Source organism: Lontra canadensis, unplaced genomic scaffold (assembly GCF_010015895.1).
Source record: "Lontra canadensis isolate GAN:19392208 unplaced genomic scaffold, GSC_riverotter_1.0 scaffold9, whole genome shotgun sequence".
Lineage (NCBI taxonomy): Eukaryota > Metazoa > Chordata > Mammalia > Carnivora > Mustelidae > Lontra > Lontra canadensis.
This window is the reverse complement of record NW_022631003.1, coordinates 9,427,704-9,446,053: the sequence shown is the minus strand read 5'-3', so window position 1 is coordinate 9,446,053 and position 18,350 is coordinate 9,427,704. Positions and strand designations below refer to the sequence as shown.

Genomic DNA, 18,350 nt, shown 5'->3' with positions numbered 1-18,350 from the left:
TAAATTATATTTTGTTCAGTCTAGTAATACTTCCAAAGCTGATGCAATGTGCCTTTAACAAACCATGAATTTTCTCTCCTGTGGAGCCACCATATCCTGCCTACTTAGAGCATAGTTAGGGAACCATTATACTAATCCACTGTACCTTCATATCTTTAGCAAGCACATGTAAGTGATAACTTGAATATTTACTTTGATGCAAGGTGTATAAATCTTCTCTATGTCATCTTGTAAAGTGAGGAAATTGTGACTTGCTCAACTTGGTTACTTTAATTGTTCAAGTTTGGTTCTTTCCACCACAGCATGCTTTGATATATGAATAGGAATACTGTTTAATTTTTGTAGTATTCACAGTGATTTGTGTAGATTCATAATATGCAGGGAAGATAAAATTTGAATACCAAAAGGCTAAAGTAACTTTTATATATATTTTTAATTAGGTACGATTATATGCAAGACCCGATGCTATCAGAAGAGGATCTGGGGACTATGCTCTCCATATAACAAAGAGATTAATAGAATTTTATGAAGACTACTTTAAAGTGCCCTATTCCTTGCCAAAACTAGGTAAGTATTTTCTTGATTATTTTACTGGAAGGGATCCTTGAAGGTAGAAATTTGTCTTCATGCATTTATTTGACACATGAAATTTCCAAGAATTATATTTTTAGAGAAGATGAACATGAAAAATAATTTCTTCTGAAGAGATAAAATAAAACTTAAGCTTCTTAAATCTTGCCAAGAATTCCTCGTAGGAATTAAGAAAGGCATTAGGTAAGTTTAGGTTTCCAAAAGATAACTCAGGTAGCTATAATTCATTGAGTATGTGCTCTGGAGGGGTGCTTGCTAACATCTCATTTAATCCTCAAGTACTAGATGGATAGGTACTGTTAGAACATTTTCCACTCGAGGGACTTGATATCCAGGGAATCTTTCTTTCATTCAGATAGCCAGTAAGTGGTGGAGCTGGGATTTCAAGCGAAGTCTTGATGACTCCCAGAACTCTTTCATGCTTTTCACTGAGAAGACACTCATTATTTTCTCTTTCCTAATTCTCAGATCTTGGACCACAATGTATTAATTATACCCTCACATTTATTTTTGTGTGGTCATATTTCAGTACAATTGTAGCAAGTAGAATAAAAACAAAAGAGAAGGGAAATTGTACAATGGAGATTATGTTCATCATGAATACTTTGACTTTTCTTCCTTTTACAAAAGTATGTTCAATAGTTGTTTGTTGAATGAATAAATGAATTTTATTATCCTAATCTGAGTGAAGCTCCTGCTTTTGCAAGGGAGTGAACAATGAATTTCCAGGAAGTTAGAAAGGGTACATGTACCCATTAGAAACACTGAAGTTATTTTTCCTTTTCAGAAAACCCGTTTTGAAATAGTACATCACAGCAGTCTTTTGTTCCTCCTCCCCCCCAACATTTTTCCTTCCCAAGAACATTTTTGATCAGCACACACATAAAAGTGATCGCTCATTGGTGAGAATAAAGTGCTTACCTGATCAAAAGTGTTGGTATTTGAACCACAGGTTCCTCTCTCAGGAGAACTGGGCCTATTTTATTAAAGTAACTGCCTGCTGTGTAGCTTTATTGGTCTTACAATGAGTAGCTTAGAAAGTAGGTAGAATAGTTGATATTGTTACCAAAATGGGTGTGGCATACAATTTTAAGGAATGATATTACAAAATTCTGAGGTCTTTTTGAAATATGTGCTCTTAGAATGCATGCAATTTTATTTCAAATTTCTAAACAAAATTGTATTTCACATAGGATCTATATTTAGTTTAGTTTTGTTCTGTCTTCTTTCCTTCTTTCTCTTTTTCCCCCCTGTATCAACTTCCCTGTTAGAATCTGTTACACTGAAATCTCCCTGGTAGGCACCCAAGGCAGGAAGGACTCTCTGACCTCATTTGCATGGGAGGTGACACTGTTCTCTACTCCAGGTAAAACCAGCTGGGAACTTCCCAGCTTGACCCTAATGTAAAATTCACAAGTGCTTATGTTGCAAGTTCAGCAAGAAAAATAAAATGTGGATCTTTGTCCCCTTCAGACCAGTAATTAGTAGAGGAACTCAATTTATAACTTCAGGGGGTTCGATGTAACTGTCAGCTTGCAGCAGGAAGCATTTCTGTTCCTCTCTTTCACTCACAATTGAAACATGCAGGCTTTCACCTGGTAGAAAAGAGCTTTGTTCACTGTTACTATTACTATTTAAGCTCCTTACGGTGTATATAATTGAATGATTTGACTTACCCCAGCACACTCCTTTGTAGGTAACTAGGGGAATTACCACAGCCCATGGCACTTTATAAAATTCCTTTTAAAGTTCTACTTATTTTATGTATCTATAGATATTTAGTTCTACATATTAATGGATTTATGAGTATGTTTTCTAAATACTCCCTACATAAAATTCCTAAACACAGAAGCATTTTGACAAATCCTTAGTTTCTGTTATATGTAATGATTAAATAGGTTCAGTGGAAACCAATCAGTCTTTGTTAAAGGTGCTTTTATGTGTATCCTAGATGTCAGCTGCATCTGCCTTGAAGCCTTCAAATCTACCTAGAATGGTTTCCAAGACCTAGTCTACCCTCTCTTCCTCCCCCCTTTTATCTTTCCTTCCATTCCTCCTTTCTTCTTTCCCTTCCTCCTTTCTTCCTTCCCTCATTTATTTAATATGCACTATTGAGTGCCCCCACCATGGGCACTTTTCTGTGTGATGGGGTTACAACAGTGAATAAAAAAGGCAAGAATCCCTTTCCTTCTGGGGCTTATGTTCTGTTAGGTAGAGACAGACATTCAAGCAATTATTAACACATGTAGTATATCAAATGGAGATAAAGTGCAATTACAAATAAAGCTAGAATAGAGATATAAGAAATGTGGGGGGGGCAGGTGAGGCAGGGGAATGGAGCTGAAGTTTTAAAATGAGTGAATACAGAAGGCTTCATTTGGAAGCCAACTTTTGAGCAAAGAACCCAAGGCAGTGAAGGAGCAAGCCAAATGGAGATCGTGGGACAAGGATATAGGTATATAGGCAAAGGTAACAAAGTACCCAGACTTGGAAATGGAAACTTGGTATATTTGAGGAACACAAGGAGGCAAGTAGGCAAGTAGAACAGGGGGAATAAATGGGTGAGAAAGGAGATGAGGTCTAGGAAGGAGTAAAGGGGTGGGTAATCTATCATGTAGAGTCAGCAGGCCATGGTAAGGGCTCTGGCTTTTTTTTTTTTTTTCCCTTTTCTTTCTTTCTTTCTTTCTTTCTTTCTTTCTTTCTTTCTTTCTTCCTTTCTTTTTTTCTTTCTTTCTTTCTTTTTTCCTTTTCCTTTTCCTTTTCCCTTTTTTTCTTTTTTTCCCCCTGGGTGAGATGGAATGCTATTGGTCACTTTTGAGCTCAGCCTTTACAACAAGACTAGCTCCCAGTGTCAGTAGTGCTGAGGTTGAGAGATCCTGATGAAGGGGAAAGGCCAGAGCAAGAAAAACATTTAAGAGGCTCCAGCAAAATTCAGGCAAAATATATTTGATGGTTGCTTAGATTAAGATGTTAACAGTGAGGTGGTTGGAAATGGTCCAATTCTTGATATATATTTCAAACAGAGACAAAAATATTTGCCAATGAACAGAATGAGGGATGAGAGAGAGGTACCAAGGACAGCTCCAAGTTTTTTGTTTTTGGCTTGAGAATGAGAAAGATGGAATTGCCTTTTACTGAGACAGAATGATTGTGGAAGGAGATGCTTTTTGATACTGATGTGTCTGTTAAACATTTAAGTAGTACCTTGATGTCTGAGAGGAATTCAAATAGATAGTTGAATTTATAGATATGGGGTTTGGGTGAATAATCTGGCTAGAGATATCCATTTGACAGTGTATGATGACATAGAAAGCTATGAGGTTGGATGGGCTTGCCAGGGCTGTGAGAGCAGATAGAAAAGAGAATAGAAATAAGGAGGGACTGATCCAATATTTAGAGGTTAAGGACGTTAAGAGCCAGTAAAGGCTATGGAGAAGGAGCAACTGGTTGATGCACTAAGAAAACAGGTATCCACAGTACTTCTGGGCATCTAGTGAAGAATTTAAAAAATAAGCAGATGGTAAATTGTGGGAAGTCAAGTTGGATGGAGACTGAGAATTGACTATTTACTGAACCTAGCCAGGTGAACCTCATAGGGACCTTGACAAGAGCAGTTTCAGGGCAAAGTCCTGATGAATGTATTCAGGAATAAATGGGGGTGAGACTGGGAGGAGATACAATGACTAGAGTCAGTGAGTTTAGATGATAGATTGGCACTTCTGAAAATTCCCCATGGAGAATATTCCTCTGGGAATAAAGGGGGAAGAGAGAAATATTTGTATTCATTCCATCTAATACTGCTCACCTCTGGATAAGAGGTGTTTCTGTGAACTGGTAGCTTTCAGACCTGTTCCTGTCCCAAACCATGTCAAGGGAGACATGGATATTGCCTTTCTTTGATTTGCATTAGAAAACCAAAAATCAAAACAAGTAAGAAAACTCTCCCGTTAACCTGCTACTACTGATATGTGGGAGGTGATGTGGGAGGAGGACCATGTGTGAATGCTGAGGTGTTATGTTGCAAAACCCAAAATGAAACCACACAAACTCATAAAATGTAATGTTGGGTCTTTCTTTCCTTAAAAGTCACTTTGCTGTTCTGTCATAAATTCTGCAACAGCTTCTCTGTCACTAACTTCTTTTTCATTTCTAATGCTGAATTGTTTAACTTCCTCTACTGTGGCATCATCTCATGCTGGCTCATCTCTAAGGATTTGAGTTTCCGCTCGAAGTGGTTTATCAGAATGGTTCCTAAGAGGAATTCTCATACTTGCTGTTAGGACAGTAATTTATTCTCCTTTTTGCACAAAGACATCCCTTTAATATTTTAAGCCAAAATAGGCAGCCAGTGTATACTGTATGAGAATTCGTTTTTAAAGTCTCTGAATTAGGTAATTAAAACTTATTTGTATGGGGTTTGTAGAGATTTCCTCTTTATTGGTGTTAGGTTATAATGAAAGGTATAGACTCTAGAGGAGACAATACAGGAAGACATTCTATAACTGTGTGCCCTATTTTCCCAAGAATTTTCAGAGGTATGGAAGTTTACTTTAAAACAAACTTATTGTTTTAAGTTTGTATAAAGAATTAAGTTATCTTTCTTCTTATCTCAAAAACATTGACCAGAGCTACAAAAGTGAATGGGTTTGTATTTACACAATATGTGCCACTCTTAAGGACTTTGTACATTCTAACCCATTTACTCTTTTTTTCACAACCTTTTGAGGTAGTACCTGTTACTTTCTCATTTTCCATGTGAGGAAATTCGGGGACTGAGTGACTACATAATGTACTCAGTTCACACAGCAGGAATTAGTGGATTTGTAATTCAAGCCCAGGCTGTCTAGCTCCAGAGCCTTGAGATTCTGCTGAAATGGACCCCAGAAATGTTGAGAATTCTGAGGATTAAATATGGACTCCCTTAATAAGCTAGATAATCTGATTGCTGGAGGAATAATGTAATAGCTATTTTTCTTAATTTCATTTGATGTTAAAAGTAATATATGGACCTTGTAGAAAATTTGAGGACACATTAAAATTAAAGAAGCACATATTTTATAACTCACAATGTCATCAACTAGTAGAAGATATATTTGAATATTCTATTTTATTTTTTAATTTTAATTCCAGTATAGTTAACATACAATGTTATATTAGTTTTTTTGTGTACAATATAGTGATTCAACACTTCCATACATCCCCCAGTGGTCATCCTGACAAATGCACTCCTAATTCCCATTTTTTTCTTTTTTAAAGATTTTATTTATTTATTTGACAGACAGAGATGACAAGCAGGCAGGGAGGCAAGCAGAGAGAGGGGAAAGCAGGCTCCCTGCTGAGCATAGAGCCCTATTTGGGGCTCGATTCCAGGACCCTGAGATCACGACCTGAGCCTAAGGCAGTGCTTTAACCCACTGAGCCACCCAGGCACCCCTAATTCCCATCTTTTATTTTATCCATCCCCCACTCTACATTTGAATATTTTAAATGTTTTCCTCATCATAGCTGCTTTATAAGTTAATTAGGTGGCAGGTAAAGTGACTCAGATTTGTGTTAGAGTATTTTATTATTCATCCTATTTATATTTCAATTAACTATGGCAGATAGTTTTTAGTTTCCTTTTGTTCCTATTTTGTAATTTGTAAATCAATAAGTTTTGTAAAGGAGTTTGCTTGATTGCTTCTTTTCAGTATACTGTGCTTTTTTGAAGAATTCATTACCTACTTGGCACAGTGCTGTGATTGTAGAAAGAGCCACAGGTATTTTGTAACAAGAATTTCTAGCCTTAAGGAGATTGTGGTTTTATTGAGGAGAGAATACAGTATTTACTAAAATTAATGGATTAGAGACTCACACAATAAGAAATATAATCAAACACTGAAATTTTGTAGAGCAAAATATAGTACCATGTTAAGTTAAGAAATGTGGGATCGTTGCACAATGCTATAGGCATGAAATGCACATAAAAAGAAGCTTTATCTTTACTTGAGTCCTGAAAAAAGAAATACATTTAATTGGAGGGGGAGAAGTCTTTTGAGATTTGTGCGCTAGGGAAAGCCCATGGATACATTGGGCTTTATGTATCATGTTGATAGTCTATTTTTCCATAATAGAATAAGTTATGGGATAACTTGTGGGATAAAAGGCCTTTGAAGTTCATGAATAGGAGAGCCTAGCTTGAATGATTGCATTTTAAGCTGTCACGGATACATTCATTTTTTTATTGTAGTGGTGGTAATGATGGTGATGATGATGATGACAGTGGGCTATCTGCAAGCAGTAAAGCTTTGGAGATATTTCCTTCATAAAATATTTGTATTGGCTGCTAAGTATTTCCCTCTCTGTGGTTATGTATCTTTTTCTTTATTTTTTATTATTTTAAAGATTTTATTTTTTGTGTGAGAGAGAGAGAGAGCCTGGGGTGGGTGGGAAGAGCAAAGGGAGAAGGACAAGCAGACTCCACGCTAAATGCGGAGCCCAAAGTGGGGCTCTATTCCCCCCACCCTGAGATCATGACCTCAGCCAAAATCAAGAGCTGGACGCTTAAGGTGGCTCAGTGGGTTAAGCATCTGCCTTTGGCTCAGGTCATGATCCCAGGGTCCTGCCAACCAACCCTGCATCAGGCTCCCTGCTCTGCGGAGTCTGCTTCTCCCTCTCCCACTCCCCTGCTTGTGTTCCCTGTGTCTCTTTCTCTCTGTCAAAGAAATAAATAAAATCTCTAAAAAAAAAACAAAAAAACCAAAAACCAACAGAAGTTGGACGCTTAACCAATTGAGCCACCCATGTGCCCTGTATCTATTTTCTGTAAGTAGTGGATATATTTGTTGTTTCTAATTTGAAATGATAATTATGTAATCCTATTTCCATCTTAGTATTACATCTTATACCTCAGTTATTATTTGAGACTTCATTTTTTAAAAAAAGTATGACTTTTTTTTTTTTACCTTGCTTTTGTTTAGGTAAACATGGAGTACTATGTATGCATTTATTGACTCAAGTAATACTGCTTTTAAAAATAAAATCTCTAGAGTTTCTTTATATAGGCTGGTCTAATTATGTATAACATCAATTTACTCTCAAGATGCTTTTTTCAACCAGAATTCCTAAAAATATTTGGAGTTATACTGGATCTGTTTAATTCTATGGTTTTTTTAGTGGAAACTAATGTAAGGCTTTCCCTGTGGATTTAACATTCTAGTGCATTGTTAAGGGAGCAGCTGAGGCAGTACTTTGTCTTCTGGGTTACTAGGTAGTGTAGAGAAATGAGTTTCCTTAAGTGACTATCCTCTCTCCCCTTTTTGGAAGCAAATAAATATAGTCTCTCCCTATTTTATAAAGGTAATTCATTTTGAAAAAACCCTCATATGGTGATTTTCTCATAAACCAAAAGAGCAGTTATTGTTTCTCTCAAAGGATAATATTTTTTATATATTCCTAACCCCCACTTTAACCACCATTTATAGTAAAACAATACCAAATCCTATTAAAATGGACACAGTTACTTCAATATATTACAGTTATTTTAACACAATTTAACAAGGCATTTTCCCCTTCATTAATTATTCCATAATATGACTACTTAACTGTTCTTGTTAAGCTATTTTGCAGCTATTACATGCTATACACTTCCAAGACTATACTAACAAACAAAAACATATATATGATATTCAGTGTTTATGATATTTAATCACTAATGCCAAAAAAAAAGGAGAAACAAACAGAACAGTAAAGAAGAAAGAAATCAATGAAACAATGCATGTTAGTGGGAATGATGCATGAGATTATTACTGCTGTAAACTAGCAAACCACGAGTGAGTGGAGAATTTAACGCAACAAAAACCGACCATAGAACTGAATTAACTAATTAATTCAGCAAGCACTTATTGGATAGTTAGTATGTACATGGTACTCAGAACACATTTTTCTCTTGTCTCCCTGGAAAACACATCTCCTGGTCCCCCCTCCCCAACACACCAACTTACTGGACATTCTTTCCAAGTCTGTTTTCCCCCCTCTTCCGCTCTCTAGCTAATTCGTATTGGAGTATCTTGGGGCTCAGGTCTTGGACCTTTTCTTTTTGCTCTTTCCATTGCTGGTGACCTCATCTAGCCTCATGGCTTTAAATACCATGTGTTGATGCTGATGATTTCCAAATGTACAGATCCAGCCTGGTTCTCTTCTCCATTCCAAACTTCTTCATTCTGCTGACTCTCTGACATCTACATTTGGATGCCTCATGAATATCTCAACTTCATATGTTCAAATTGGAGCTCCAGATCTTACACCACTATCTTCATAGCCTTTCCCATTTTAGGGAAGGGCAGCTTTATTCCTTCAAAAGTTGTTTCAGTAAAGATTGGAACTGTAATCTTTTTTTCTTGTTAAATGACCAAACCATCAACACATCTTTTTGGTTTCATATTCTACATATGTCCAGAATCTGACTGCTTCTCACTATTTCCACAGTCACTACTCTCATTCCAGCTTCCATGCTTTCTTGCCTGTGTCAAGAATCCAACCAAAATGAATTGTAAGGTTCAAGTGATATGAGAACACGAGATATTTGAATTTACTGTGTTCTTATGAAGGATGTTGGACTTGTCTGATGATGTTACTCTCCTGCACAAATATTCCGATGGCTTCTTATTGGTAGCAGAAGAGAATCCACAACTCTTCTATTGTCCTCTGAGACCCCCGAGGATCTAGCCACATGCTGCCACTCTAACCTATCTTTTACTTCTCTCCTACTCATTCTCTGTGTTTCAGCGGCAGTCCCTTCCTTGCTGTTTCTCCACCATACCAAGCATGTACCAGTTTTGGGCCTTTACACTTGTTTCTCTTGAAGCCTAGAACACTTTTCCTTCAGATATGCATAGCTGAAATACCACCTTTTACAGTAGGTCTTCTTTGACCCTTCTATTTAAAAATGCAAGCTTACTGATTATTTCTTATCTCATTTCTCTGAATTCACTTTTCTTCATAACACTTTTTATTGTCTCCCTTAGCATAGATTTATCTTTCATTATCTGCCTCCAAGTACCTGCAATCCCCACCCCAAATGTAAGCTCTGTGAGAGCTGTTCACTTCTCTATTCTTTTTCCTAGAACAATGCCTGACCCAAGGTAGACATTTAATAAATTCTTGTTGACTGAATGAGCAATTGCCAATTTCTTCCTTCCTTCTTCACCACATTGGAGAGAAGGCCAAGCTTTGGCTGCTTTGTGAATCAAATAAAATATGCTTTTTTTTCTCAGTAACATAAACAAAGAAATAATGGTAATATACCTTACAACCTTCTAAGGAAATTATTATTTTTTCTTTTTTTTCTTTCTTTCTTTTTTTTTTTTTTTCTTTTGTAAATGTAAGTGGAAGGGGTGAAAGATGAGTTAGCTATAGCTATAGTCACTTTTTCATTAAGGACTCATATAAAGGAGGTTTTTGGTGAAAAATGAGTGAGTTGATATCTAGAAGAAGTATTGAACTTTTGGTTTGTTATCATGGCACTCCTGGAGGGAAGGAGGCTATTAGGAAGCTATACTTTGCACCTGGAGTGATTTTGCAATCTAAAAATAAAATAACTATCTAATTGTCTATCAGCTCTTTTCCCTCTTACTGTTCACTGAGATGAAAACAACATTTATTCATGAATTTGACAACATTGTTTACTATCTACTATCTACTGGACACTGTTCTATTAGGTACTGGAGAAATCAGCAGTTAACAAGAGACAACAATCCTTTCCTGAAATAATCTTTATTTAAAGGAGAGAGGCAAACAACACAAAAATATATAGTATTAAAAAGTGATAACTGCTACAGAGAAAATAAAGCAGAGAAGAAAGTGTCAGAAATGTTAGTGGACTGCTTTAAATAGGGTGAATGGTCAGGGAATGCCTTGCTGAAATGGCGACAAAATCTGAAATCTGAAAGAGTGAGGGTGTCCTGAGGAGGAGGGTGTCTGACTTTTTGAAGAAATAGCAAGAAGACCAGTGTGCCTGGAGTGAAGCGGGTGAGACTGCAGTTGGCAGGAGATGAAGTCTGCGAGAAAGTGGGGCCAGGTTGTGAAGGAACTTATTGGTTAGCCATCGAAAGGTATGCACTTTTATTTTGATTGGAGGCATTTCTTTAGTCTGCTCAGGCTGCTGTAACAAAATACCGTAGACTGGGTGGTTTAAACATCCCAGATTTATTTTCTCACCATTCTGGAGGCTGGAAATCTGAGATCAGGGTACCTGTATAGGCCAGTTCTGGTGAGAGCTCTCTTCCTTGCTTGTAGATAGACATCGTTTTGTGTGTTTTCACACAGCAAGAGAGAGAACAAGCTCTCTGGTGTTCCTTCTTGTAAGGACATTATTTCATTATGGAGACCCCTGCTCTCATGACCTCATCTACATGTAATTATCTCCCTTCTGAAGGCCCTGTCTCCAAATACCATCAGGTGGGGAGTTAAGGCTTCAACATATGAATTTAGAGGGGATACATTTCAGTCCATAACAGGCATGATCTGGTATGGCTTACATTTTTTTTAAATTTTAAAAATTTTTATTTATTTTTGAGAGACAGCAAGCATGAGTGGGAGGGACAAAGGGAAAGTCTCAAGCAGACTTCATGCTGAACATGGAGCCTGACAGAGGGCTTCATCTCACAACCCTGAGATCACCACCTGAGCCCAAACCCAAGAGTCAGATGCTTAACTGACTATACCACCCAGGTGCCCCTGACATGGCTTCCATTTTTAAGGGATCACATTGGCTGCCTCATGTAGAACAGATTGTTGGTGGAAGGGTGGGGGAGAGGGGAGAGGTGGGGCAAGGCCAAAGCAGAGATAAGCTACTGCATTAATCTGAGAAATAATGTTCTAATGGACCAGGGTGGTGACGGTGGAGATGGTGAGAAGTGGGCAGATTTTGGTATATTTTTTGAAAGGAGATTCAACAGGATTTACTACATTACAATAGGATTTCAAATGAAGGTTTGATGTCAGTTCCTCTCAGCTAGAGTTTAGAAGATTATGACAAGCTTGAAAAACTATGAGCTTTCATTTTTTCCCCTGTGGCTTACTTTTCTATGTAGCTACAGTGAAAGGGAACAATCTTTCTATGCCCCTTTCTCTCTTTCTTGGTTATTTGAAATTAACATAGCAAGATAAATAATTTGTATTTTCTAGACAGAGCAGCTGTACTTAGAACAAAATAATGTCTGTAATAATCCTTTTCTGGGAGCGAGTTACTTCTTTCACTGGCTTCACTGGTCAGTCTGGAGTTAATTATAGCCAAATAGCAATCCAAAGCCCTAGAGAAAGGGAGGAACATTTCATTAAAGTCTAGGCTGAGGATTACTGCTGACAGACGCATTGACAATCAGGCGGTTTTAAAAGAAAGGTGACCATTCCCATAAACTTTAGAGCTAAAATAGCTTATATTGAGATCAGATGGTTTTTCAGAATAGCTTCATTTCAAGAAGCTGAAACTGAGGGATAGTTATGTAAATTAAGGTTAAAGCATCTAAAAGTCAATTAAGGCAAGATGCTCAATAAGACAGAAATAGTCAAAATACATTTTTTCCTTTCCTTTGTTCCATTTTATTTGTGATGATGTTCTTTATCCAATTCAGAACTTTTCAAATGATTCCATTGTAAAAATATGCAGTGATTACTTCCTAATTGATGATCATTTTGAAGGGTTAGGAACTTTAAGTGGTAATCCTGATCAGGGCATCTTTACCTTTGGCATATTTACCTTTGTCTTTTGATCTTATCAGATAATGGAGGGTAATAAAAATCCTTGGTGTTAACCAAGGAATACCTACTTAGAATTTCATAGGGTGGAAAGCAGATGGACTATTGTAAGCTGAGGAGGGTGTACTTTTTTTACTCTGTTGTCTAATGTAGAAAGAAGTGTCCTCATTAAATCCATCAAACCATATAAAATTCAATGTGGATGGATATTGACAGATCTTTACAAGAAAAAAGATCCTTAGGAAAAAATTCTAGCTAATATACAGATGGTGTTAATATTTTGAGTTTGAATTATTATTATAAAATAAGCTATTTTTTTTTTTTCAAGTTTAAAAATTGTGACTCTACTCACTATGACATTGGGGGATCCAGGACTCAAACGAAAACTTAGAGATGTCAGATGGAAAATGTGCTACTGGTCCACCTTTTAGTGTTCAAATCTTTCATTACTGTCTGTGAGAATTTTGATGCTGCTGCTTATGGACTTTGAAATGTAAAACAGACTGAAGTGTAAAACAAACCTTAGCCTGTCAGGGAGTTTGCAATACACAAACAGAGCGAATCCAATATGGTAGTTGTAAATGAAGCCTTTAGGGCATTTCTGAAGCTTTTTAAAGGGTAATTTTAAAAGAGAGGGTGAGTCCCATATGCCATTTTTCAGTTGGAGGAATTTTAATGCTTTGTAACTTAGATTTATTCTTTATTGGCTTTATTTTTTTTTTCTTTATGGATTCTGTCTTTGTATGGGAAATAACTCATGAATGACTTGAGTGTGTCTTCAACACTATAGAATAAGATGTTTTTAAGCTTTTAGCTTGTTTAGAATTTCTTTTTATTTTACAGACTGAAAAATATTCACTAAGCTGTAAAATAATTGGTAGGTTGATAATGTTTAGGACCATTTAGCTTCTTAAGTATATTGAGATATAGCCTATCAATTTTTATTAATATTAGTAAAGTCAGCTGGCACACAGTATGAAACTTGAGGAGCCAAATTTCTCTAGTGTACAAAACCAACATTTCATGTCTGTATCAGAAATCTGTTACACCTATCACTATGAACTGAATTGTATCTCTTTCAAATTCATATGTTGAAGCTTTAACCCTTGATGTGACCATCCTTGGAGATCAGAGGTAATTAAAAGGTAATTTGGAGGTCATAAGAATGGTCCTAATCTGATAGGATTAGGACTTTATGATAAAGGGAAAAGAGAGATCTCTCTTTGCTCTGTTTTTTTTTTCATGTGAGATCATGACAGCTATCCTCAGTCTAGAAAGAAAGCTCCCACCAGAACCTGACCAGGCTGGCAACATGACTTTATATTTCTAGCTTCCAGAACTGTGATAAAACTAATTTCTGTTGTTTAAGCCACCCACTCTCTGATATTTTGTTATGGCAGCCCAAGCTGAGTAATAATCCTATAGGTAATTTTCAATACTGTTTGCTTACGTTTGTGTTAGGGTGCCAATGAAAACATGGGTCAAATAAAGATCCTAGCACCCACTTGAATTTTTCAGGCCTTCTGATAACAATTCTATTTTGCTGAATTAGTTTGATCATTTAAGAAGAAATTATTGATTTACCTTCTTAAATATCTGTTACTTTGCCTCACCCTGCCCTCTCATCTGTACTGAAAAAAGATCTGTGATTAGAAAGAATTTTAATCATTTAAAGAAGTCTCCATAATCAATATCATAGTGTTCAGCAAACTTTCTTTGTAAAGGGACAGAAAGAAAACATTTTGAGCTTTGTGAATCATACCATCTCAGAAGCAACTTTTAAACTCTGCCATAATAGCAAAGTGCCATAGACAACATATAAATGAATGAATGTGGCTATGTTCCAATAAAATTTCATTTACAGAAACAGACGGTTGGCCAGATTTGGCCCATAGGCTATAGTCTGCTGAGTCCTGCACTACTAGATAACCTCTTCAGTTCAACAATACAAAAATTACAAACCCCTCAAACCAAGAGACCCTTATTAGGGATTTATTTTTTCTACATTTTTATAAATGTTTAAGAATCAAACTGAATCAGTACATTCAAAATAATTAGTATATGTTGTTCTTAAAGGCATCCATTTACTCATAAGTACATGTAGAATATATGCATTAATAGAATTTACATTAGTATTTAATTATCAATGTATTTACATAGTATACCAATTTATTAATATGTAAATTTTAAACTATATATATTTGTATACAATTAATATATATACCTAATTACATATTCACATTATATATATTACATATTCGTATTCCATATTACATAGTCACATGAAAACTGTTATGCTGAATATCATATAATTTATTTCCCATTTACAAGTAAAATGAATAACATTTGTAAACTTTGACTTTTTTGGTCAGGATAAGCATGCCTGTTTTTCTCTACAACCTCTAATAATGTTCCAAATTAAGAAGCGAGATAGTATAGAGAAATGGCTGGGACTGAGGAAGGAAAAGCATGCTGAAGATTTGAGGAGAGGGAAGATGTGGGATCATTGTCCTGGAGAAGGGGAGAACAAAAGGACAACAGAAATATAGTATGATTGCTGCACAGCATAAGGGCTCACTTAACTCTGTGATCATAAATTTAAAGGGAATGCCATGATCCAGGCAAGGCAGGCACAGGACAGACATAGAGCCGAGCTGTGGACGCTCTGGAGAAGAGAGAATGATGGAAAGAGGGGCAAAGGAGTTGGAGATAGCAGCAAGGGACAAGACTGAAGTGTAACTATAGTCATGCCTCCTATCATCTATCTATCTTGGGTGAAATGGGATCTAAGAGATGAGAGGAGGAATGGCTGTGAAAATGTGTAGAATTAATGGGCAGGGGATCCCAGGCAGGAGGAGGGTGATGTATTGTTGCAGCAGAAGCAGAAGAACAAGGCTGGGAAGGTAGGATGCTGCAAACAAGGACTGGAATGCTTGAAATGATGACATGTCCCAGGTGGTACAGGCATTGGAAAAGGCAATGTTCAGGCTATGAACATGAATTGGGTGGGTCAATGGGAAAGATCGCTAGAACCAGGTGAACAAAGCCTCTTAAAGGTTTTGAGGGGTTATCAATATGGACATCGAAACAACCTACAAAGATGGCAGAAGAGTGGTAGAAAGAAAGTCAGAGTTTCAGGATCTTCAGTGAGACATTGCTTAATGAAATGCATACCTGGATGACGGCAATACCAAGTAAATTCAGTCAAGATGAGGCAGGAGACAGCATAATTCACTTGCATCAAATCAATTTAGCTGGGATTTTAGGGAGGTGGTAGAGAAGCTTCTTAACACGTAAGTGGATTTCAACAATAAGGATGCCATCTCCAGGCTTATGCGTTTTAGGGTATGAAAGAAAACTCACCCCCACTTGAGAGAGCCACAGGCGAATAGGTGTCCTTCAAAATATACTCAAGTTTTGGTTAGGGCTAAAAAGTAAACAAAACATTTAGAAAAGAAGTTAAGAATGTAGGAGGGTAGAATGGAAATGTTTGGAGCAGATGTGGATTTGAAGATTAGGGAATGCACACATAGAAATGTGGCAAAGACTCAAGATGATGAGAGATGTCCTGGATGCCTGGGATTATGATGGTGTAGAATTGAATAGTCTTGATCATCTATTACGGAAGGCCAATAATCAAATCTGATTATGACTTTATTTTTTGTACAGTTTTTTCTTAGGCAGTTTGTTGTACCTAAGAAAAGTAAGAGCTGTTTTGGGAGATGAGAGGCATAAAATTCATAAAATTCATGCCATAAATACACATGGTTCCTGTAAATCCTGTTGAAAGTGGCATTTTCAGAATCTACCTGTTAACCTGGGCTGTTAGTCACGTTTCTCAGTGTTGAGAATTTGAGAGCTCAGAAAGTGTTGTCTTGCCCCCATTTATTAGACACTGGTGACTGTTAACAAATTTAAATTAAGTACACTAAGATAGGCCTGAAAATAGTTCATCTGAACATTTCCAAGTCTAAGCAATTAATTGCCTAAACTAGTATTTCTTACACTTTTACCACCCTCAGTGCTCTAATGAGTAATGTATACCTGAGCATGTTCGTGTGAGTCAGGTGAATTACTAATTGCAATTCCAACCCATTCATTCTCTCCCAAGGAAGCACTGAAAAAAGCAAATGCATGAGAACTGTATTGATATATTTTTTAAGACAAAAGGGACTTATAATAGTAAGCTCAATACTTTAATGAAATTTGTAGTAACATCTTTGTGATATGTGTGACACATTTACCATCTGATCTGAGTATCGAAAGATTCACTCTCTAGGCTCAGTACAAAAAAAAAAACAACAACCCCCCCCCACACACACATCAACTGTAACGCAGCATTATATCTATCAAAATAAATCAACTTCCATCTGAGAATGAGGATCAGCGTATTTTCTTCTTTGTGATCATTTATTTGTAGTTTTTTTCCATCTCGTATCTTCAGTGACTGATATGTTTGACAATAGATATACGAAATCTGACTCTGTCGGAACAGATCCTCAATTTTACTATTTGCTAGGTTTAAAAATGTGACAGATTCTGAAACATGTTTTGTGTTCTCTGAGATTGACTGTTTGTTATGTACTTCCCTCCCCACCCTTGCCTTGTCCCCCCTGCACTTCTCAGGAGTAACTCTTGCAATGTGAGGGCCAATTTCTTTCCTGTGGCCCATGTTCTGAACCAGAGCTGTAGCGGTCTAGGAATGAGGCTTAGTGAATTTAGGACTTTGAGAAGCATTGTATTAGTAAAAATAATATCTATTATTAGATCTACAGATCTGAAATTTAAGTCCAGTTGCCTAATTCAAAAGTCTTTTTCATTCTCTCCATCCAGTCTGTGGTCATACCCTGGACATTGTCTTTTCCAATGCCTGTACCACCTGGGACATGTCATCATTTCAAGCATTCCAGTCCTTGTTTGCAGCATCCTACCTTCCCAGTTTTGCTCTTCCACTTCTGTTCCAACAATGCATCACCCTCCTCCTGCCTGGGATCCCCTGCCCATTAATTCTACACATTTTCACAGCCATTCCTCCTCTCATCTCCTGGATCCCATTTCACTCAGGATAGATGATAGGAGGCATGACTGTAGTTAGTTCAGTCTTGTCCCCTGCTGCTATCTTCAACTCCTTTGCCCCTCTTTTCATCATTCTCTCTTCTCCAGAGCGTCCACAGCTTGGCTCTATGTCTGTCCTGTGCCTACCTTGCCTGGATCATGGCATTCCCTTTAAATTTATGATCACAGAGTTAAGTGAGCCCTTATGCTGTGCAGCAATCATACTATATTTCTGTTGTCCTTTTGCTCTCCCTTTCTCCAGGACAATGACCCCACATCTTCCTTCTCCTCAAATCTCCAAGATACCCTTCCCTTCCTCAGTCTGAGCCCATGCTCTGTACACTTATTTCATTTAAAAAAAGAAAAGAAAAAGCATTCAGAAGTGAATTTCCTTCTTGATTCATCTGCATCTCTACCCATATGCCTTGCCTTCCCTCCTGGTATGATGGATTTTTCTACAAATCTGTATGAGGCCAGCTTTTCCACAGATGGTCTTGATCTTAAACCTGCTTTAGATTATTGCTCTTAAAATTACCCTCTCAGAGTGCCTGGGTGGCTCAGTCTGTTAAAATCCAGCTCTTGGTTTTTGGCTCAGGTTATGATCTTGGGGTCCTGGGATTGAGCCCTGCATCAGGTTGCATGCTCAGCCCCGAGTCTGGTTGAGGATTCTCTCTTTCCCTCTTCCCCCTCACTCATTCAACAGTTTCTTTTCTTAGCTTCTTGAATGTTACCCTACTTTCTTCTTACTTTACTGGCTAGGATTTCTCAGACTCCTTTCTTGGATTCTCATTTTCTCCATGTCTCAGTATTTCCTAATACAAGAATGGAATCTTTGCTCCCTCTTTTTTCTCTGCTTGGTGTCTCCTTATTGCTTGCATCCAGTTGATGGCCTTGGAAACTTATGTTTGCTGATCTCAGATGTTTATGTCTTCATCTCTGATGTTCTGTGAGCTCCATCTTATTGACAT

At 37.1% G+C, this 18,350-nt stretch overlaps 1 protein-coding gene across 1 annotated transcript in view; it reads left to right on the top strand.

Moving 5' to 3' along the window:
- The window catches only part of TRHDE (thyrotropin releasing hormone degrading enzyme), a 362,821-nt gene that overhangs the window by 104,694 nt on the left and 239,777 nt on the right, over positions 1 to 18,350 (top strand). Inside the window, exon 3 of the mRNA XM_032854781.1 lies at positions 441 to 567. Within this exon, the coding sequence (XP_032710672.1) occupies positions 441 to 567 (127 nt within the window). The remainder of the gene's footprint in view (positions 1 to 440; positions 568 to 18,350) is intronic.